Below are 23,766 nucleotides of genomic sequence, written 5' to 3'. Positions count from 1 at the left end.
AGACCACTACAGTAGGAACAGAGATGGCAAAGCTATGGTAGCATGACTCATTGTGCAGTGCAGCTGCAGCGGCTAGAGAAACCTGCACACTACACACAGTTATGGCGCTATTTGCAAGATGAATTGAGTACAAAATCCCACACTCCTGATGCAAGATAGCCCAAAATGTGTGTTGTGCTTGATGTCTCTGGCCACCACTGTACTTTCATGCACAACATAGCCTTCTGGCACAGATGGTTTCTTAAGTGTCTTATTTTGTATACTGCTTGGGTCCTCTCCACTGGTGATTCAGGCCTGCATTGTTATTAGCCTGGGTAGCAGATTTGTTTTGTGCTCAACAGTGCAACATTGTTGGCTGGCCTTGTTTGGCAAGACAACATGATGTTGGCTAGAATACAAACTCTCTGGTAGCAAGGCTAATAAATCACCCTCCTCTTCCTTTCCACTGCAAGGACCCATTTCTCTCTACTGTTGCTCTCAGATTTGTGTAATTGACTTCCATACACCCCAATAATACATTCTTTTCATTTGTATTTGTGTGTTACTAGAGTGCTGACCATGAAAAATGGGTAGGTCCATCAGTTTGTTCATCCATCATGTTGTCAGTGTGCATGACAGACTGCCAAACGAAAGGGTTGAACTGACGGCACTTTCACTTGAAGTGACGCCCATTTCTCAATTGCCATAAAAGCTGCATTCATAGCGTGTGCAGCGTTTAGTTTAAAAGTCCATGGCAGGTACTCTTTTGTAGGGAGATATTAAGCTAATGGTAATACATCAATTTCTTCACCTCACCACACATTGTGCAAATGGATATTAAAAAATACATTTATTTCAGTGTGGACTCCTTCTGGATAGTAAATCAAGCTTTCACCTCACCATAGCTCAACACTTATCCCTCAGCCAGTCAGACTAGCAATTAGCTTGTCACAGATGTCTCTGAACTTTAAATTATGGCAATCTTGAAATAGGCATCCACTGGTGTTGTCACCTTGTGCACATGAGTCAGATGTTTTGTCTCGCTCCCAAAGACTGTGTGCAAGAGTGCAAGCACTTTCAAGTGATAGTGTCTGCTTCTCATTTGCTGAAGCTATTCATTATCCCTTTTTTTTTTTTTTTTTTGCTTTTAACACTAGAAGATTCAAGCCTTAGTGTACAGCTTAAAACGTCTGTGCTGTTAAAAGATACAACCATACACAGACTGTGTATTTTCATTAAATGTTGCTTACCAGGGGTATCTTAAGGATCTGAAAACCCACACGTTGGCAGAAAACTCACTTTGTTGTTTGGGTGTGCTGCTCTGTTTTCTCTGGGTTTGATCTCTAACATCCATTAATTTTAAGGGTATTGACACGAGGAAATGTCCTGAAATCAGTTTGGATTTCAGAGTGTCCACAAGCGCTGCTGTTGAGCAAAGTCGTCGTATATTACCTTTTCTTCACACGATGCACTGGACTGCCAGCGTGCTACACTTGTTTTTTTTCCACAACCCCCAGGTTTGGTTTTGATTTTTAGAATAACACTCCAGGATTGATCAGTGGTGTTTTTTGTGTGTGTTTTTCTCCAAACTGTCATGTATTACACAGCATGCTGTACACCATATTTGATTGACTGTAATGAAGTAAATGTAAAGCATATGGAACGCAATCTCTGTCTCATTATCCAGATGATTTGAAGAACAGGTATTAAATATGTACATGAGAATCAATATATCAGATGGTACTTAGCAAATTAGTTTGGCATGACTTCGTTCCTCTCGGCTTTGAAAAACTGATTAGTGTGCTCTTTCCCATTCTCAGGGTGTTACTGTATATATAAGATGAGCTATTATACGAAGTGAACATTTAGGTAAATTACTTAGTCATGGTTTGGTGTAATGGCTCTGTCAGGCTTTAGCAAGGGGAAAGCAGACACTGCTTCATTCTTGTAAAGTCAAGCAGGCAGGAAAATTAAAGATCAGCCACCAAAATCATCCATGTGTTTTAAGTAGTCTTTTACACTGGCCCATTTCACTGCTTCTCAAGTGATCAGCAGAAAATACATCAATTACACTGATAATGGAATAGAACTGGTTAAGTTATTCAGCATGTGAAAGCCACACATTTTCTGCCTACAACCTTTGTTATTGTAAAGTTGATAGCTTTAGCACTTTTCATAATATGTAGCACCTTATTGCTTTGGTCTTAAATGATAAATACCAATAACAGCTTACCAGACCCCAAAGTATTTGTCATTATATAAATACAAATAATAATTGCTAAAATAATTGATGACCCTTCATGTTACTTCATGTTTACTTAAGTACTGTAATTAAGTACAGTTGTAAGCTACTTTACTTGAGTATTTTAATTTTCTTCAACTTTTTACTAATACTTATGTGAAACACTCACTTGGTACATGTGATTTCCTTGTTGTAAAGCACTTTGAGCTGCATGAAAGATGCTATACAAATAAAGTTTATTATTATTATTATTATTATTATTATTATTATTATTATTATTATTATTATTATTATTAATATTGGGGGTAAATTCACAAGCTACTCAGCAGTATATAAAACATTAAAAATTGGCCCCAGCTTTACCAGGTGCAACATTAAAGTGATATGACTGTATCAATAAATGCAATCTTATAACATACATTATTCTTTACTTTTACTTTTGTATACGTTGATGTTTATACTTCTGTGCTTTCATTTAAATCTTGAATGCACGTCTTACTTGTAACAGACACCTACACTGTGGTATTGCTACTCTGAATACTTCTTGTATGTAATGCTCATTCAGTAAAGAAGACAGAAGCTGAGCCATGGTGGTTGACACCTAATTAGGTTACTTAAAATTTGCAGTCTGTGGAAATAATAGGACTGACTGCAAACGTCCACATACATCCATGGGGGAAACACCAACCGGAAACCAGGTAAAAAAAATAAAAATAAAATCTTACAGCAGGTGACAAATCACGGAGCCACGTATGGCGTGATGAGGTCACGGAGGCGTGTTGCTAGTACCTACTCTACGTAGGACTAACAGCTACCATTAAATGTCCAAAGCTAGCTAACTAACCCTCAAGGCTAACGTTACCTAGGTTAAGTGAAGCAGCCGTTAAAGGCATTATTTACTAAATTGACTCCGCAAATTCTCAGTAATAGTTCAGAGGAATTCACGTCGACGTCAGGGAAAAATAGGACTTGTTTGGACTATAGATAAACTCCAACCCATTGTTATTTATTATTATTTTAAATCAAAGATGGCGTATAATTAAGCTAATGTCGTAGCTCAGCTAACGATGGTTAGTGGAGTGTTGTTTAGTTGGATTTGCTGGGGCTGCCATGTCTGGAAGTTTGGTAAGTTGTTGTATCAGTTAACAAAGTCTCTTAAAATAGGATTATTGAATACCCCTGAAATAAGTTCTGACTTCATTATAACGTTATTTTGCTGTGTATTGCATTACACTGAGAGGTGATTTAATTTGTTCTAGCTCCCCTAAATGATTTAAATGGGAAAGCGAACAGAAAGTTGATTTAGCTAGGTGTGCCTCAACAGTTACCTGAAGTTACCTTCAGCCATCATTGAATTATCTTTCATTGCTGCTGAGAAGTTTACAACTCTTCTCTGGTGGTTTTGTTTTTCTCAATATTTGTACCGAAGCAAAGCCATCCGCAAATATTATCATGAGGGCTAATTCAAAGATATAAACAGTCGGCTTTATTGACTTAACGTTGATTCAGTAACATATGGGAGTCGGTACAGTGTCTGGTAAGAGTTGGCATGGCGTGTCAAAGCTAGCAGCACTACATTAAGTAATAGCTATGATAATGTTAGACTAAAATTTAATTATTATTATTGATAATTATGATGATAAACTTTATTTGTCCAGCACCTTTCATACAAGAAATGCAGCTGAAAGTGCTTTAGAGCAAGAAAACAAGCACTTGCTTGCTTCACATTTAAAAAGTGCTTCACATTTAAAAACACATAGAATGGAAACAGGGATAGAAAATTAATCTAACATAAAATGGAGAATAAAAGCAAGGTGATAATAGTAGGAAAAATAAGATTATGGATGAAAATAAAGACAGTGCATAACATAAGTTGGAAAATGAAACTGCTGAATAATAGTAAAAAAATAAAGTAGATAGAGTGCATAAACTCAGGTTAAATATAGCAAAGAAGTATAGCAGTGCATAAGTTCAAAGATGACAGTGAAAAGAGAAGTTTTTAGCTTTTTTAATAATATAATTCACCACACTGCCTTCTATGATATAGTTGATGTGTTCCAGTGTGGGTGTAACTGACAAAGGCTGCATCTTGAAAGCAAATAGTGAACAAGGGATTTAGCAATGTAGCTTGGTCCTAGCCCATTGAGAGGTTAGTATAGAAGGAGGAGGACATTAAAACCAGTTCCAACTGTTACAGGAAGCCAGTGCAGAGCAGCTAAAACTGGATTAATGTGCTCTCTCTCTCTCTCTAGATTTTTGAATGAGCTGAAGTCTGTCACTGTTTTTTTTTTTTTTTTTTTTTTGTCCAAGAGGCTAGTAAATAGTGTGCTACAGTAATATAGTCTGCTTGGAATAAAGGTATGAATCAGTTTTTAATCAGTTAAAAGACACAAAGGATGATTTTGGTGTTGAACTAAGGCCTCAAGACTTGAAATAAGATGGTGACTTGAGTACCTATTAATCTTCCAAAAACGTTAAGTATTCATTAGAAGACATGACTTACTGTACACCCATTTACATGCATGCATGGAAACACACCCACAGAAACCCCCCCTTGCCTTTGTTTCTAACTCGAATACACTCCCAGTAGAAAGCTGTTAAGGGTACAGTACTTACAACTGGAGGGGCACCAAACCAAAGGTCACAGTTCCTGGCAGTGATGTGTCAGCAGGACAGCAGGCCTGAAATACAGGCTGGCTCTCTCTCTGTACCCCCTCCCTCACTCCCAGCTGTTGCTGGATACTCTTCCCATTTTTCTTTTGATCGAACTCTGTTTCCTTTTTTGTCTGTCTTATACAAGCCATCTGGGAGAGACTTTGTAGCCAAAAGAGAATTAGCTTGGGTTCATATTCAGGGGAAGGTTGGGAGTTCCCTGTAGGTCAGTTTAAATGTGACCCCACTAGCAGACACACAAATTAACACTGAAGTGGACAAGAAAGAGGATAGCCTCCATGTATTGCTTATTGGATAAACACTGCAGAGTGTGTCACACTGGTTAGCACAGTCCCAGTCCTGCTTGGTCCCAGCTCTTTCCATGAGGACTTTAAATATCGTTTGTCACCTCAAAAGAAAAATCTGGTAGACTGGACTAAATTAAATTTAGCTGAAAACAGTGTCTGTTTAAAAAAATTCTACTGTGACGATGAGAAATATGTACGAGAAAACTGAATGTGACTATTAAACTGCTGCAAACAGCATTAATCCCACGTTTAAAACAAAACCTTCAGACATTTATTAAAACCTTCTAATGGTAGTGTGCTGTACTTGCACATTTGATTTGAACTGATTCATTACTGCTGCGATGCTGGTTTAGATGTCACCTCTTATGGCGCAATCTCTTTTTTTTCTTCTGCCGCTAGAGGTTGATTAAAAGGGTAAGTACAATTCTCGTTATTCACCTCAGTGATGGAGAAGAAATCACGTCTTCATTTGTTTTTGCTCAACTATTTCCTCACATTTCCTCCACCATTGTGCTATTATATAGTATATCACAATTATTCTTGTTTGTCACAAGAATGGGCAAGTTATCCGATGTGTGTGGTACTGTACATGTTTGTGTTTGTAGATTTGATTGATTGTGTGTGTAGTTTTTGTGTGCTGCCCTCCCTCTTTCCTCGTCCGTTTCCTGCTTGCACTTGGAATGGAGGTCCAAAGTTGAAGAAACTTTATCCATTCAGCCCCATCTGCCTACACAGGGTCAGAGGCTGAGGAAACATTTAACTTAATATCTGAAAGCGAGGTTACTAACTTAGACTACAGATGTGGTATGCCAAGCCCGACAGCTTCCAGAGGTCACAGATGCTATGTAACGTCATGATGATAATCTGTTACCTGTGAATTTCCTGGCAGGCGGGTCAGGGGGGTGGACACCGGACCCTGCTCTACGGTCATGCCATCCTCCTTCGCCACTCCTTCAGTGGTATGGTGAGTATCAACGATGCATTTTGATGATTCTCCAGTAAAGCTGTGCTTAGTGGGACATGCTAAGATAAATATATGCATATGTATACAGCACTTAAAACCGAGATTCCAGATTTAGCAAATGATCACATTCTGTGAATTTATGTATTAGTGTCCCAACTTATGTGAGATATGGGTTGTGTGTGTTTATGACACTTATTTGTCAGAAAAACAAATTAGAGTACATTTACTAAACAATTAAAGACTTGCATTTTTACTTAAACAATAACTAGACAAGCATTAAATTTATATAGTGTATGTCTAAGTCCTAAAGTATTCATTTTTTTATTTTTTATTAGACATTTGAACAATAGTTCCACTCTCAGCTTGTCTTTTCTTTAACCTAAATCTAACTCATCTTTCACTCCCCAGTACCTTACCTGTTTGAAGACATCAAGGTCTCTGACAGACAAGCTGTCATTTGATGTTGGACTACAAGAAGATTCAATAGGTACAGTATGACTAACAGGCTCGTTGCAGAGTTTGCTTTGCTTTTAACTGCTTTTAATTGAATTCAGTCCTCCTGTGTAGCCATTTCAGGTCAACCTAACCTTGACATGGAATCAATAGCCATGGGAGAAATACTGTAACTGTGTTCTGTGCTGCATTTGACATTTGAACTATGGAAATGCTTAAGGCCGTTTATCAAGTGGAAACAATGACTTCAAGTGCTACTTCAGTCTTAATCAGATGATGGCTATTTTTATGCTTTTTACCACTCAGAGTGGACAGTTGCTTTAGCAACAGTAAGGACTCAGGATGTGCTGTGCTGGACAATAGACCTGCACTTTTGTGTGTATGTGTTGTACTTTATCATCAGTATGTGAATAATATTTTTGTATAATTGTGTCAATAGGAGAGGCCTGCTGGTGGACCATCCACCCTGCATCCAAGCAGAGATCAGAGGGAGAGAAAGTCCGCATCGGAGACGACCTGATCCTTGTCAGTGTGTCAACAGAGAGATACCTGGTAGGTCAAATCCAGCATCTCCTCTCCAATACAGATGCTTTCAAACTGACCTAAGTGAAACGAAAATGCCATGGTGAGAAAGTTAAAATACAATACATAGCAATACAAGCACAAATTGTATTGCAAATACCAACTTGCTGAAAGAAATTCAAATGATTAGACATTTTGTTGTCAATGTTGTCATCGACATTCTGATGTTGATACTATTAACTGTTCTTCAATAAGTAGGAGGCAGCGTTACAGTCAAGCATTAACAGAAACATCTCAAATACGCCATCACACACAAGAAAGAAAATTTTAAAAGATGATGGACTAATTGCAACGCAGGCCATTTTCATTAAATCAGCAGGCCTCCACTCAGTTTCTTATTTCCAGATAGCATGTTTGTCTCTTATGAATATTTACGATTTTTCAGACTGTCTGGATACATCAGATACAGTCTCTTGTTTCTGATGCATGCTGTATAATCACTCATTTTCCTTTATCTGGTTTGCTTGTCAGATCTCACTTCATTCAGATTTTCCCTGCTGTTGTTTTGGGAGCTTTCTTATTTCTCTGCCAAATGTTTTCATGTTAGAACAGAATTGTCTGGCTCAAAACTTGCAAGAGTTTAGAGGCAGACAGTGCACCACATTTTGGAGATTATGCACCCCTCATAGCTGGAGTTATCTGCTTTTGTTCACGGACTGTCTCAAAAAGGCACTTTGGAAAGTTTCATAGCTGTCGAAGAGCTCTGATACCTGTCTCACTCCAGCCAACTTCAGAGTGACAAAGCAGTTCAGGAGGAAACCTTTAAAAATTTACACTGCTATCTGTAATGGCAATCTGATTACTTGTAAAGCCCTCCTGTGCGGTTTCTTTTCAAAAATTATTTTTGTGAAGGCATCCATCTGACTGATGAGCTTAGAGTTAATGCTGTCTGCCTTATGCGGAGCTATACGCCCGACCTCAATTAACTTACTAGGTAAAGGAAGAGGAGAGTGAGAGTGAGAGGGAGAGACAGAGGCAGAGGCAGAGAGAGAAATGGAATAGAGGAGGGACAGGGACGTGCCACGCATAGGAGAGTGAGCACCGCTGGCTTCCAGTGGCTGCTCTGGCCCTTCAGGGAGGGAAATGTGCAATTAAAGCAAAACTGGCAACGAGCCAGACTTTCATCTCCTCCGGAGGGAAATCTTCACCTGATTCGGCCTGACAGAACTTCAGCTTTTGAAGAATGAGACACACCAGAAATTGAGGCAAAAAGTAATCAGTGCTCCATTACTGTGAACAATCATAGAGGTTGTGATGCACCCTTTTGAGGATGAAGGTGTTTGCTGCTTTGTGTCTTTGTGTCCGGTCAGGCTTAAGTGTGTCAGCAGTTCCTCACTGTGCTGCGTCTGGTGTTGAAGCCTGGTGCCTAAATGTCAGGACAACGAAATGAATCATTTTACCGAAAGCGAGTGCACAAAAAGTTTGACTTCATACAATTGTAATTTGCAGTATCTTTGTGAACGGCACTCCATCAGTATATCCATATCATCTGTCAAAACACAGGAAAGGTTACACTGAAGTACTTGATACATTGTACATTTTTGAAACGCCAAGACACACTAATAATAATGGATGCCTCTATTTGGCCCAACAGTGATGTGAAAGTACATAGTTCAAGTGAAATAGAACAAGATGTACCACATTTACATGTAGCTGGGAGGATGTTGCTGAAGGCAAGGATCATTTCGAGCTTTCACTCACTTCTGAATCCTGCCTGTAGGGAAATGGGAGCTGCTCCAAGTGTTTCTACTGGAAAGAATTATTGTAGAGGATTATCTGGACATTGCAGCATAGAGGAACACTGATGCAGCTGTGCTCTTAGCCCACAGCTTTATAACACTGTTTGTCAGCTCAAGCAGAAAGACACAAAGTTGTTTTAATCTCTTTTCAATCCCAACACTGGGACAGCTCTCTCCTCTGTGCAGTATTGCTCTGTGTTTGTCTATGTTCCCCCTTGCTAACACAACTTCTTTGCTGGCAGTCTCCACCCTTCTGTCTAAAGCCATGTGTAACCTGCTTCTCTCTTCCAGCACCTCTCTATCTGTAATGACAGCAGCCAGGTGGATGCCTCCTTCATGCAGACCCTGTGGAATATCCAGCCTACCTGCTCCTCAGGCAACATGGCTGTAGGTAAGTTCATGACCCCAGCAACAATAGCAGCAACCACAATAACAGTGGTCTAACATCCATTTTTTTCAGTGACAGTTTAATACATTTGTAAATTGTTTTCATTTCATATAATGACTCTCTTGTGTCTAATAATCTTCTAGAAAGCAAAAAGGAAAGACTCCTGTTTTGATGTCGTAGTCTAAAATTTGCTCCCTTTTCACTGTATGTTTGCTCCGTAATAAATATAATTTCTGCATGGTCAAAAGCAAAAATGTTGAATATCATGTAACACAATCTTGTTTTTGTTATTATCAGGGTATTTGGTTGGTGGACATGTGATGCGTCTTTGTCATGGTCATGATGAGAGCTTGACCATCCCGGGAGCAGACAAGAGTGAGGAGGAGCAGAGGTTAGTGGAGAATTAGCCGATAGGCTTAGTTAATGTCCAAGTTGTTTAATGACCAGTGAGTAAATATTAAAAATCTTTGAAATCAGCAATTGAGAAAGTTATTTTTGAGGATGATGAATAAGACAACATCTCAACACTTTTCTCCTATTTTTACTGAGGGCCAAAGTCTTGCTGATCAAAATGCTTCCTTGCAAACAGAATAACTAGATAATAATAAATAGACTTGTAGATTCTGTGTGTGACTGTACATAATGGGATGAAAAGAAGAAATAATGCTGTCATACAACTTCAGAAACCCACAAAAGCTGAGAAATCTCTCTTGTCCTTCAATCTAATTAAAGGGGTTCATTGCGTTTCTTTCATCTTTTTTCTGAGTGTTAATTTAGAATTCAGGTCATATCCTTTTTAGCGTCCATTCAATTTCGGGTGTTATATTCTAGGTTTGTTTTGGGCAAGAATTTGATTTAGTAAGCAGACAGATCATCCTTCCTGAAGGACACAAATATCCTCGACCTCCTGCCATGTTAAGGGGCATAGTTTCGCAGCTGACCTCTAACAGCCTGCTCTGTGGATGGTTTCTCCTGACAGAATCAGCATCACAGAACAGTAAATTATGTCTCGTATCAGACTAAACAGTAAAGTGAAAAATATGGATTGGTATATTAGAAGGTTTTAATTATTAATTAAAATTCCATTGGTATGAATACAAATAGATTCAGCATAAGAATTGCAGAATTCAAAAGATATGTATACCCATTGCTTTTGGAAGAAAATTCTGTCCAAATGCCTGAGCAGTGAGACATAATCAAAATTAATGGTATTCCCTGTGCCAGAACTGTAGCAGTTGCACAATCTCTTCAAGTTATTTTATTCCCACAGTGACTTGGAAGACTCAGAAATACTAACAGAAGTCCCCACTTGTGTCTTTGTGCTCTCAGGATAGTCAACTATGAGGCGGGTAAGGGAGCATCAAAGGCCCGCTCACTTTGGAGACTGGAGCCTCTGAGGATCAGGTGAGATCAGAGCCAAATACACACATGGTGAATGAAATAAACTCAAGAAAGTAAATAAGAGTTGTCCTATTTCTTCTTGGAGAATAAAAAGAATTGGTGCGTTATTAACAAACGTCACAGCTACTGTACTGTAGGTTATATATAAACTTCAACTCTGTCTGCTCTGAACTGTCACCACCAATTAGTTGGCAAAGTCCTTCAGAAGGTGAGGTTCTGTTTACCATCCCTTTCAATCTACTTCTCTTTCGCTGTCTATTACCCTCCCTGTTCTTCCTCCTCTCTCCCCTTTTTTTTAACTGGCCACCCACACAACATCTCTCCAGTCACATCATCTGCCAGCTCTCACTGGGACTGCCTGTCAGAGTCTGTACACTTTGAAATGGCACAGGTGCATCTATTAAGGCACATGTTCTCTGTCTCGGCTTAGGGAGGAATTTTAAACAGCATTTTCTACACTGCATCATCCATACAAAGAAAGTTAAGTTCCACTAAGACACTAAGAAACTTAATTTTTATGTGTTTCTTGGTAGACGTCTCATTCCACTTACAGATTGCTTTTACAAACATTTATAAAATATTGTAATTTGGTGATTTAATCTGCAATGCAGAATTAAATAGAGAAGTATATGTTATTTTGATAGGAATATATATCAGTGGTGTCTTTTTTTCACTCATACATTAAGTCAGCATTCATGAAGAACTAGCTAACATGGATATTGCTACAGAAACTGTGTTATTTCTAACAATTAACTACGCTCGTGTCAGCAGTTCCCTTTCACACTGCTTCTGGTGTTTAAGCCTTGTGCCTAAATGTCAGGACAATAAAATGAATAATTTTAGGGAAAGCTAGCGCACAGAAAGTTTGACTCGTATAATTGTAATCTGTAGTTACATCAGCCTCCAGAATAAGCCTCAGTATTGTTCTATCTTAGTATCTTTAAAAAAAAAATAATGACATTTACGCTGTTTTTTTTTTTTTTTTACAAACTTTTTTTTTAATAATTTCAAGACAAAGCCAATAATTAATATAGTTAATGTAAGCAGCCACAGGACAGTTTACCAAAATGATTTAAATAAGGAACTGTCTAATCAAGGAATAAGTGAATAAGACTTTAAATCTGACCTGACATTTGATGCCAGCTTTTGGTCCATTACATTTTTTATTTGATTTTGTGTTTCAGACAGATTGAGTCAATATTTAAAAAAAGAGAATTTGGAATTTGATACCCAGTCCTACTGCTGTGCAGCTCTCATTCTCAGTCAGAGGTCTTCTGAGTTTGTCAAAATAAAGCTTCAGATAACTTTGCATTAAAAAAAAACAACAACTACATATTGTTATTATCTTCCAGAAAGCTCTTTTAAAAATGCTGCGCAAGGTTTCCTGTTTTTTGAAGAACACAGATAATCCAGGGTTGTATCCATAGTTTGTGACACCAGTGCTCTTTGTTTAGCTGGAGCGGTAGCCACATTCGCTGGGGTCAGGCCTTCCGACTACGCCACCTTTCTACTGGCCATTACCTGGCCCTGACTGAGGACCGCGGACTGGTCCTGCAGGACAGGGAGAAGTCCGACACTGCGGCCACTGCCTTCTGCTTCAGGCCCTCCAAGGTCAGTGCTCACTACAAGCATGATTTATTCATTCTATTTTTACGACTAGCTCTTACGTGTCCCTTGAGCAAGGCAGTTACACCATCTGAAAGCTGCCCTGGGTGTTGATGTAAATAAATGTTCTTGGTCAACTTACCTAATTAAAAGAGGATTCAAAATATTTTCCCCTGACTACTTCATCAAAGACTCCTGAGATGGGTCTGTAAGCTTTTAATGAGCTCATGGCTTTCCACAATAAATTGACCTTTTCACAGCTGCTGAGTAGACAGCACTGTAAATGTTGGAGCAAACATTCGTGTTGTCGGCTGGCGTAATGACAACTGGCTGGGATGCAGCCATTTTCAATTAGGAAGAGAAAATAAATGTATCACCACAGTATTAAGATTCACTGTGATGCTTTAGGGGGGATTTTCAGGGTACCTACTTTGTATTCTTTCATTTGCCTTTGCTTATTTCTATCCCTCAATGACCCACCCTTTTTATCCCACACTTTGTTTTGAACTCTCTCTCAGTCTCTCTTCAGTTCTTTGTTTTAATAGCGTGTTCCAAAAATATTCTCATCACCAAAAATAACCCGTAGAAAGGAGCACATGGCTCACTTGAAATTCAAACTGAAAGCAGGTATTTCAGTGATGTTGTTCAGTGATGGTGAGATATGTTGTTTGCTTGTAAATTGTGCAGTTCAGATGTAGAAGCTGACACAGCAGTGGGGTTGTCTTCTTGTCAGCAGTTTTCTTTGTTGTGGTCTCATTGTGATCTAACAGCTTTGATTCCCAATCTTTTTAAAACTACATGATGTAGTTATTTCCTTTTATAACTGTTTTAGAGCCGCTATCTAAATCTATCGTCCATCATAATTAGAATTGGATACTGTATTTTCTGTATTTCCTGTATTTACTGTTTGTTGCTAAATTATCCTACTTTACTACACTGTGTTGATATGGCTACAGCCACATAAACAGCACAGTGCCATGAGTCACCTTCACAGAGTACAGTTGAGTCCCTGTAGATATCCTGTTATCTACAATAGGTACAGTTTAAAATCCTCCTCAGTGCTGGCCACTTCTGAGGCTTTAACTTTCCCACCCATCCCACTCCTGAGAACACATTGTAATTGCCCTCGGCAATCACTATTCCAGCAGGACCCAGAGGCTTTACTGGGATTACTGTGGAATCATGTTTCTTTAGAAGAATAAATATAGATAGAAACTCTTATTTTGCATGTATTTCTTCACTTCCTCTCCCTCCACCCATTGCCCGTCGACTCCTGTATCTAAAAAGGTTAATGCTTTGCCATGTTGAACACTGGTATTAATATGTTCCCCACTACTTGTTGTCAGCTGCAATCAGCTGCATGGCTCCATCTCTGCTGAGCCAGAAATGTAGCAGAGCTAATGAGGCCAGCAGCAACCTCCTGGCAGACCAATGAATGCACTCTCCTCAACCCGCCTCTCTGATTACCATCTAATCATAATATATCTTCGTTTGTCATATTTCAGTGCCTGTGTGTTGTGTGTGCATGCTTCCTTTCTCTCTGTGTATATTTGGTTATGTGTGTGTGCGCCTCTCAATGTCAACACAACAGGAAAAGGGCGACCTGGGCCCAAAGAGGGACATCGACGGCATGGGAGTGCCAGAGATCAAGTACGGAGACTCTGTCTGCTTCATCATGCATGTGGCGACAGGACTCTGGCTCTCTTACTTGGCGCCTGATGCCAAATCGTCTCGCCTAGGACCCCTGAAAAGAAGGGTAAGTAGGATTTAACTTTTCTTTCAAAACCTGAATCATTCCAGAGGTCACTGAGATTTTTTCATGCACAACATGAAGACTTAATGAAAGATGTATATGCCTGTGTAGGTATTGAAATGAAAGCAGGTACATGTTCAGTAGAAGTAGTCCTTATGCTCAGGTAGTTCCTTGTTTTGTAGGTCACCTATAGTAAGAACTGCAGGCTGATACATATAGTTTCCTTTTAACAGCTGTTAGTTGTTTATGTACATGCGTTGTACATACTCTATCAATAAAGAATAGTAGAAACAAGGGTTGGGCTGTAATTCCAGATGAGCATTAATTGACTTTTAGTGTAATTGCATTGTCATAAAATGATCACATTAGAATGTCCAACTTAATGATTCCAAGAAAATTGTAATGAAAAACAAAATAAGTCATAGATTTCCCTTTTTGTTCTGCAGGAATTTGCATTGTAAAAAAAAATGTCAAAATGATTTAGCTATGATTTTGCATCCATTTTCAATATTGTGTTGTACAGTATATGAATATTAATGATAAAAATAGTGGGGTCATTCCAACCCTGGTTTTTATACCCACCATTCATAATAAGTTGGGATCTAAGTTGGGACATATTGGGAATATGTCGCAGGCTAATCAAACCTCATAGGTGAATGTACCCAATGCAGGATTTTGAATCAATCATTGCATCATTGCATAGTGATACAAATAACTGTATATGGTATGTATTGCTGACAGTAAGATCCTGAGTGCCTTCCATAGCTTGTCTCCAACACCTCAAAGCCCATGTTCACAGTAGCAAATCACACCAAATCAAACCAGTGGGTTACGTGGATATTTAAACACCTACCCCACACAGGAAAACATTTATTTTCCACTCTACTTAACATCATTGTCTACTCTAGATACTCTTGACACAACCCATCTCCCCTGACACCCGCCCCATCTTGAAGTAGCAACCCATTTAAATGTGATAATGGGCAATGTGTAGGGTGACAGTTAGTTTTGGGTGAGACAGGGGGGATTAGGGCAGCACATGAACGCTGCTCATTGCAGGGCATGCCTCCAGGGACATCAGATGCCAGCTCGTGCTGGCGCCAGGCAGTCCCTGCAGCCTTGGCAGCATGCCAATGCACCTGATATGTTGGAGGTGATGGTCAGTCTACACTCAGACCCCCACCCATCCCTTTTCTTGATTATGCTGTTTGATTACAGCGAGTCAGGTTTCACTGAGCTGTAGTGATGTAAACCCACTATTTAACTCTCCCTTCACACTTCCTGATTACATACATATATGGCTTTTCTTATAGCTTCTGGATCAATATCTGCTATAACTTTGCAGTTATATCTAAGAATGATCAGAGAGAAATGTTCAGAATATATGGCTTTTCTTATAGCTTCTGGATCAATATCTGCAATAACTTTGCAGTTATATTATAGAATGATCAGAGAGAAATGTTTAGAAAAATGCAATTTGTCATCCATCTGTTTGTAGCAAAATGCTATAAAATACAGATCCTTTTTCCAAAGTCTGATTGGATGGAAGGACATTTGCTGATGCCTTGTTATTTCATGCCTTATAAATTTGATGGTGTCGGCCCTGATGTAATGATGTTATGAAAGGTGTATATCTGTATGTGTCTGTCCTGGTCTAGGCCTGCCTGCACTCTGAGGGCCACATGGACGACGGGCTCACCATGCAGCGCTGTCAGCATGAGGAGTCTCGGGCTGCCCGCATCATCCGCAACACCACGTTCCTCTTCACCAACTTTATCAAGTAATGACTACTCACAAACACTTTTATCTGTCTTCTCTGTCACACTTATACAACGTGACATTGTTAGTTCTTGCTAGGTCAATTTCAAGTTTTACAGCTTGATTCTCCTTCTCTGTTTTCCCTGTCCTTCCCCTCAGGGCTTTGGACAGCACTGCGGAGGGTGAGTCCATGGCAGTGGCAGGGTATGTGGAAGAGGTGCTGCAGACGCTTAATGACCTGATCGAGTACTTCAAACAGCCTGATTCAGAGCTGGAGCACGAGGAGAAACAGTGTCTTCTCCGTTCACTCATCAAACGTCAAGACCTCTTCAAAGAGGAGGTGAGAGTGGATGATTGGGAGCCATCAACTTCAGATTAAGAAGCTCTAGCAATGTGCTGATGGGAAGTTGCTATGTGTGGATTATTTAACTGCTTGGAGCAGCTGTAGTTTAGATATACCAAGATGACAGCTGAGACCATTTCATCTATATTATACAGTACTCTATATCGCTTTTGTTGGAAATGCTTTTGATTGAAAAAAAAAAATCACTGTGCTGGTTAGGGAGGTCGCTTTTTTAATGTTGTATTTTGGGGATTTTTGTTTTTATTAGAGGTTTTGACAGTAGAGAGATGACAGGAAAAGAGTAAAGACATGGGGAATGATGTGCAAGAATGAACCTGCTGCAGCCCAAGCCACAGTGGTGCCCTGAAATTTTAAATGACACTGAGACCTCTTCCTAGTTAAATACAAAACTTGTTGTGTTTGTCTGTTGATTTTTTTCGTGGTTTCCATTATGTGCTAGAAAATAATGTTTTAATCTGAGGTGCAGGGTTACCCAGAGAGGGTGCAAGTAATCAAAATAAACACAGAACCTGCTGTACAACTGTGAACCATTAACAACCTTTGTTTCCTACATTTCCTCCATCAGTATTTGTTATTTCAGCTTGTTTCCAATGTCTTTAAATACTTAAAATATTTTCAGTGTTTAAAACGCCCAATTGAGTGATGAAAAAAGGGTTTTAATATCTTGTTACAAAAAATAATACAGTGTCTGTTTAGTGAGGTGAATCACAGCTTATCCATGGCCTTTTTCTTAGGGCATGCTGACCCTCCTGTCCAAATGCATTGACCGGATGAACCTGTACAACAGCGCTGCCCACTTTGGAGAAATGGCTGGGGAGGAGGCGGGTGCAGCGTGGAAGGACATTCTTAACCTCCTCTATGAACTCTTGGGTAAGCGGACCTGAGTGATAGATCATATGAAATATCCACATCTTCTGTCAGCACTGTTCTCTGTTGACCCTGGGTAGACATCTAGAATTAATCTTCCCCCAGTGTCTTCACCATATCCTCCTCCTCTCCTTTACACCTGATGGTCCGCACTGTTTTCCTCCTTCCTTCGACCTCCATAAACTCCCCTCCACCCTACTCTTGTTTTCCTCAGTGCCTCATCTGGAGTTCACAGCTGGTGATAGCCTTTACATGACATTTATATGTAATTATTTGTGGCAGGGGAGTACAGAGAGAAGCAAAGACAGAATGTTGCTTGTATTCGTCTTTCACAATCTGCTCTGCCCTCCATTTAGGTCACATCCTTTTCCGAGATCAGTGTGGGCACATTACGAAGCATTCAGCCGCATATTTGACGAAATGATAGCGTCGTTAACAAAATGCCAGCCATCGCAGGTGCTGGCATTATCCTATTCTCTCAGGGCCTGTATTGAGTCATGAAGGCTAAAGCTATGACCCTGAAAAGTTTTATTTTGGATAACTTTTTCTTGGGTAGTTTGTTTTGCTGTCATTGGAGCTTTCCCATCAACAGCTTCCCCTCGGCTCACCTTGACTGCCCTTATATTCATCATCACCTCCCCAGCATGTACTCCCACATAGACACGTTAAACACACACGCTCAGAACACACAAATACACCCCTCTGCAAACACTTCAGCCTTCCCACGGAGCGGTCACCCCCAAGGATGTGAAGGCAGTCTGGTGAAGCAGGTTTTGCATGATGAATTACGCAGCAACCTGGTTTGTCCTGACCTCCCCTGCTTTACACAGTAACTCGGTTGAAATACACCTAGCTATCATTGTAAGTTAACTGTCCAGGTGGTCGACCTACCTATTAAATGATGACATCAAATTCATTCCTCGTGGTAAACCAGTAAAAAGATTTTATTTTTATTGAAATGGGACAGTGAGCCTGGATTCAACACTCGAATCCTTGATAAATCTTACATCTCTCCTTGTTACTAAAAGTCTTTCCTTTCTCATTTGATAGTTGATGCTTTCTGTGTCACTTAATATAGTGTGTGTTATTGTAACTATTATTTTAAAGTCTGTAATCTGTATAGCCTCAGCTTCCTCCTCTCTGTCTTTGACTTTCCATTTCATATTCATTCACAGTGAACATCCTTGCCCTTGCCTCGTGGTGTGGCTCTATCCATGTGTTCGTATTGAGTGATAGCTTTCCCGTAAAGGCAGAATTAAAAGAGATTAGACACCCATCAGTATTCCTTTGGCACAAAGTGCTGTTAAATTGTTTCTCGGGCATTATCAGTCCAGTGTCCCTGAATCCTAATGGTGAAAAATGAGACAGTAAAGTAATAAAGAGTCTTCTTAATGTCACCACTGTGGCAGAGAAAGGGCATGAGGGAACACACCTCAACTTTCTAGACAGCATAAAGCATGTGACTTCAGTCTCTTCGAAATCTTTCTCATGTATTTTCTAGCAGAAGGGCTTTCTAATAGTAGGTGTCTGGTGGTTTCACTGATTAAATGACTTTTAGTATCTACCTGTGGATCGAGGATGTCAGACAACGGCTTTATGTTCACAGGAAGATGGTGGATTATTTTTCATTCAAAGTCAGACAGTCTGCAACATCCACTTATCTACAAGTCAGCCGCTTGGATATAGCTTTACACCTTTAGCCAGATTATTCATGGATTTCGTAATCCATGTGTATATTTTAATTAAACCTTGCGAATGCTTTGCTCCTTGTTCAGCTGCACTGATTCGTGGAAACAGGAACAACTGCACCCAGTTCTCTCGCAAATTGGACTGGTTGGTCAGCAAACTGGAAAGACTGGAATCTTCATCAGGTATTTATGGGAAACACCTTTTTTTCAGATTCCTTGTTGAAAAATTAAGGCAACCCCTTTAAAGCATCGCAGTGTCAAAAATTGTTCATCTGATGCAAAGATTTGGTCTGTTTGCTACACATTTGCTCTGCTAATGCCAAATGTTTGTCTGACCCATCAGGAATCCTGGAAGTCCTCCACTGTATCTTGGTAGAAAGTCCAGAAGCTCTGAACATCATTCAGCGAGCTCACATTAAATCCATAATCTCTCTGCTCTACAAGCATGGACGCAACCACAAGGTGGGCAGAAATATGCTAGCAGCCGATGAGGCTGGCAAACTCATAACACAACAAAAACAAATTGTTGAATGAATGAAAAATAGAGACACAGCTATGCTGCTGGTAATAATTTAAAAGGTTATTTTTCCCATGAGAGTGTTCACACTTGGCTTATCTTTCATTAGCCTCACCTGTGCTGTGAGATGAATGCTTATGATAGCATGTAAACGTGCCTACAGGTCCAGTGTTAACATACATTTTAAAAACAAAAGAATGTTTATATGCTAAAGATAGCATGTTAGACTAACATGAATAGATAGATAATAATAATGATAATGAGAAAAGTTAGCTTGTCATTATGCATAGCCTACATTTAATATGACATTTAACATGCATTGTGACATCCTCACATTTAGTATGTTAGCATTTATCTCTAAATATCTTGGAAGCTGGTGGAAATTGTTATATGGTCAGCTATGTAAGTGTTGGACAAGTTGAAATTTTGAATTTTTGCTAGCATTAGATGAAAGATCAGGGTATCAACATAGTCATTAGGAATAATGACTGAAACATTTCACTCTGGTCCAGCACCTCGGTCCTATTGGTTCAACAGACAGATTGACATTTCCATTTCAAGAGCCACACTGCTAACATGGCTAAATGACATATTTTGGTGAAGAACAAGGTCATCTTCAGGGTGTTAAACTTCATGTTTCCTTGGTAAATCAAGAGATGCAGCACCAAGTTGTGAAATATGTTGCTCAAAGCTACCTGTGGCACGATTTCCAAAATGTTTTCATATGCAAATGTGTTTCATAAAACGTGGGGAATTACGTGAGGTTACTCATGAGATCTACTTAATTCAAATCCCATTTCAGGTTGTTATAAATTCAAGTGTGCTCATCGACCTCAATCACTGTTGAACGAAAGCTAACAAGTTGTAACTCCAAACTATCTACTGTTATGTTTTTTGTGACTGGGATTGAGGCAAACAACATTCTTGTGTTTTATGACATTCCAGCCATGTGTTTTACATGCAGTGTTCAAATGCCTCAGTCTCTTAGTATTTACCCTGTAAATTGTACCAGGCATGAAAGGGCATCCTCGTAAACAACAGCTGTTGATCATGAGTGGTACTTGACAGTCCTTTCTACAGTGTGCATATGCTACAAGTATTGCAGCCTGCTGAAAATCTGACTGAACTGATCATTTAACTGGGAAATTATCTAATGGTGTGTGAATGCACACATTTACACATTTGTCCATCATAGTTATTAAAACAAAGGAGAGTAATAAAAAATGTCTGACATGAGAGCTCTCTTATTTTTTTTCTCTATTAGATTCTGGATGTCCTGTGTTCCCTCTGTGTTTGCAATGGGGTGGCAGTGAGAGCCAATCAGAATCTGATCTGTGACAACCTGCTTCCCAAGAGGGACCTGCTGCTTCAGACTCGACTGGTCAATGATGTTCAGAGGTAAAAATCACAATATTCTCTCAGCAGCCGGGCAATGTTCAGCATGAGCTGATGGGAGGAAATTTGGGGTCACAACATGTAGCTTTTTGGGTTCAACAGAGTGTCCTTCAATGATTTTTATTCTCTCATTAGTTACTACAGTATCTGACTATTAAACAAACTTTGTGTCATAGAAGCTTCTTCCTCTCTTATCACCTCCAGTATGAGGCCCAACATCTTCCTGGGCGTGGCTGAAGGTTCAGCTCAGTATAAAAAGTGGTATTTTGAGCTGGTAATTGACCAGGTAGACCACTTTGTAACCGGAGAGCCAACTCACCTGAGGGTGGGCTGGGCCAACACTAAAGGCTATGCTCCATACCCTGGTGGAGGAGAAGGATGGGGAGGCAATGGCGTTGGGGATGACCTGTACTCTTACAGCTTTGATGGACTTCATCTTTGGTCAGGTAGGCTTACAAGATGTTTCCCAAATTCCAAGATGTCTTATTTTGTCAACAAGAGGCAAGAATCACAGAACTTTTTTCTTAAAAAATTACCCAAGCCTATTTATCAGTTATTAAAATTGTTTGCAATTAATTTTGAAGCTGATGACTATTTGATTAATTGTTGCAGTTCTAAAGAAATTCCTAGTCAGTTATGGTGTAGAGTACAAAAAGTCAAAGTCTTGTGGGCTTGGTAGGATTTTGCCTCGACAGAAATGACTTTGAATAATGCAGGAGCCTGCTGTCCACTCTCTAGGTTGCTCTTTTCAGTTTCCACATAGTGAAGGGCAAAGTCACAGCATTGACAGTGATGTAAAATTCCACCACACAACCTCAACGTTAGACCTTTCTTAAGGACTTTGATACACATGCCTTGAGGTTTAACACACTGCGAAGCCCATAGTGGAAGGCCAGTTGCAGATATGCAGGTATGTTCTCCGCCTGCATCACAGGGTATAACTAGTCAGTAGTTCACCAACTGTCGGCTTGATGCTTTAGGGCTCTAAGTCCTTTAAATGTCGTCTCTTCTCTGCTCTCATCCTAAAAGCATAACACCTTTTTCACCTCTCTTCCCTTCCAAATCTACTAAAAGACCCATCACATCCTCTCATCCATTTCATGTCATTCCTTTTAAAGTACTCATCACCCACCTCTCCACCTCTCAGCTCCCCTCTCTTCTCCTTGCCCATCATCCTGCCCTACATTCTCAATGACTTTGCAGCCGTAACAGCCATCCATCCTCCCTCTCTGTCTTCGCCGGTGTTGTCTAGGCCGAATCCCAAGGGCCGTGGCCTCCATTAACCAGCACCTGCTGAACTCAGACGATGTGGTCAGCTGCTGTCTGGATTTGGGCGCTCCCAGCATGTCCTTCAGGATCAACGGGCAGCCTGTCCAGGGCATGTTCGAGGACTTCAACACCGAGGGTTTCTTCTTCCCCGTCGTCAGCTTCTCTGCAGGTGTCAAGTAAGGCTCCGCATTTATAATTGGGAAATGAGATGAAGAAGCATTCCCAATAGAGGTGCTTGTTTTTGTTTTTTGAGATGCAATTACAGCTTCTCAGCCTACGGCAGCTTTATATATAAAGTAGTGATGTAGTTTAAAAGTTTACACAATTGACCTCCTGTCGGGCATCGACAAAAAAACAACACAACTTGAAACTTAACTTATATCAATACTAGGTATTACTAAGTACAAAATGAATTTGCAGCAAGAGATTTATGCAAAGGTAGATAATTCCTGCCTTTGGGTGGCTTTACTCTTCACTGCAGCCCTGGTATTAGGCAGTGGCAGAAGTCTGCTATTTGCTGAATTTTATTTGAGTAAAAGATTGCAGGTTTGAAAAGTCCATGAAAAAGCAAGTAAAAAGAAACTCCTAAGATACTCATAGTCAAGTTAAGAGTTAGAATATTATTTCATAACGTCACACAATGTCATGTAACGTCTCATCTCAGGGTGCGGTTCCTGTTGGGTGGACGCCATGGAGATTTCAAATTCCTGCCGCCCGCTGGTTACTCTCCATGCTACGAGGCACTGTTGCCCAAAGAGAAGATGCACGTAGAGCCTGTGAAGGAGTACAAGAGGGACCATGAGGGGGTCCGTGACATGCTGGGAACCACCAAGTTCCTCTCTCAGGCCTCCTTCATCCCCATTCCTGTTGACACCAGCCAGGTGAGAATAGCACCAGAACAGGGAAATGTTGCTGTTGCTTCAGTAAATTCAAGATACAGCAAAGTAAAGAAATTAATATTCTGTATGTATACTGTAAAAATTAATGAATATGAAAAAACTGTAAATGCATTTTACTGACTACTAAATGAAAAGTAATAAATGTATCAAGAAAATATTAATATATATTATATATATATAATATTTGTGAGGCTCTGCATATTCACTTTCACATTAATTTTTTAAGATACTGTTATTTACACTATTCTAACACATTACATACAACATACAACATTCTTGAAGAAATAGTAATTCAGTTTCATTGTTTGAGTTGTGAAGAAAGTCCACGTCTTGAATTGAGCAGCAACTTACACCCTGAAGAAATTTAAAGTTGAGTGTATTATACAGTGTTTTAATTACTTTAGATAATAAATTCAAAAGCAGTTGAAAGTATTTATCAACTGCAGTCAACACTGATAATTATTTCTGCACTATTGTTGGTCTGCTACTCCTTTTCTAAGGATTGGTTGGATAGAAAATATAGTTTTTGGATCCTTCGGGAGGTTTCAGGCATCTCACAGGAGATTAATTCAGTTTTTGTTACACACCTGTTATGTAATATTCAGTTCTGCAGTGGCCCTAAAGCACAAATGCTAAATAAATGCAGACTTGCTACCTTAGGCTGACAAAGCCAAAATAGTGTGAATGGTCCTACAGTCCCCAGGAATCTAACAATTGCATGGTCAGGAGAAAAAAATGAGAACAGTTTTCATTTGTTGGCCGATTGGCATCTTTTCACTATCCGACTGTACCATCTGTTCCCCTTCTCTCTCTGCAGATTGTTCTTCCCCCTCACCTGGACAACGTCCGGGACAAGCTGGCAGAAAACATCCATGAACTGTGGGGGATGAACAAGATTGAACTGGGCTGGACCTATGGCAAGGTAAAGCTGCTATCCATCATC

The 23,766-nt window shown here is 39.8% G+C and overlaps 1 protein-coding gene across 1 annotated transcript in view; it reads left to right on the top strand.

Annotated features, from left to right (window-relative positions):
• ryr3 (ryanodine receptor 3) overlaps positions 1-23,766 on the top strand; it is a 117,878-nt gene that overhangs the window by 25,506 nt on the left and 68,606 nt on the right. The window contains exons 4-22 of the mRNA XM_041959396.1: positions 549-569; positions 6,071-6,145; positions 6,554-6,632; positions 7,038-7,150; positions 9,211-9,310; positions 9,605-9,698; positions 10,637-10,711; positions 12,163-12,319; positions 13,905-14,069; positions 15,725-15,846; positions 15,984-16,164; positions 16,923-17,058; positions 18,831-18,926; positions 19,087-19,205; positions 20,525-20,658; positions 20,860-21,101; positions 21,908-22,100; positions 22,589-22,805; positions 23,641-23,745. Of these exons, the coding sequence (XP_041815330.1) occupies positions 549-569; positions 6,071-6,145; positions 6,554-6,632; positions 7,038-7,150; positions 9,211-9,310; positions 9,605-9,698; positions 10,637-10,711; positions 12,163-12,319; positions 13,905-14,069; positions 15,725-15,846; positions 15,984-16,164; positions 16,923-17,058; positions 18,831-18,926; positions 19,087-19,205; positions 20,525-20,658; positions 20,860-21,101; positions 21,908-22,100; positions 22,589-22,805; positions 23,641-23,745 (2,424 nt within the window). The remainder of the gene's footprint in view (positions 1-548; positions 570-6,070; positions 6,146-6,553; positions 6,633-7,037; positions 7,151-9,210; positions 9,311-9,604; positions 9,699-10,636; positions 10,712-12,162; positions 12,320-13,904; positions 14,070-15,724; positions 15,847-15,983; positions 16,165-16,922; positions 17,059-18,830; positions 18,927-19,086; positions 19,206-20,524; positions 20,659-20,859; positions 21,102-21,907; positions 22,101-22,588; positions 22,806-23,640; positions 23,746-23,766) is intronic.

Source organism: Chelmon rostratus, chromosome 18 (assembly GCF_017976325.1).
Source record: "Chelmon rostratus isolate fCheRos1 chromosome 18, fCheRos1.pri, whole genome shotgun sequence".
In the NCBI taxonomy this organism is placed as follows: domain Eukaryota; kingdom Metazoa; phylum Chordata; class Actinopteri; order Chaetodontiformes; family Chaetodontidae; genus Chelmon; species Chelmon rostratus.
This window is presented reverse-complemented; position numbering and strand designations above follow the sequence as displayed.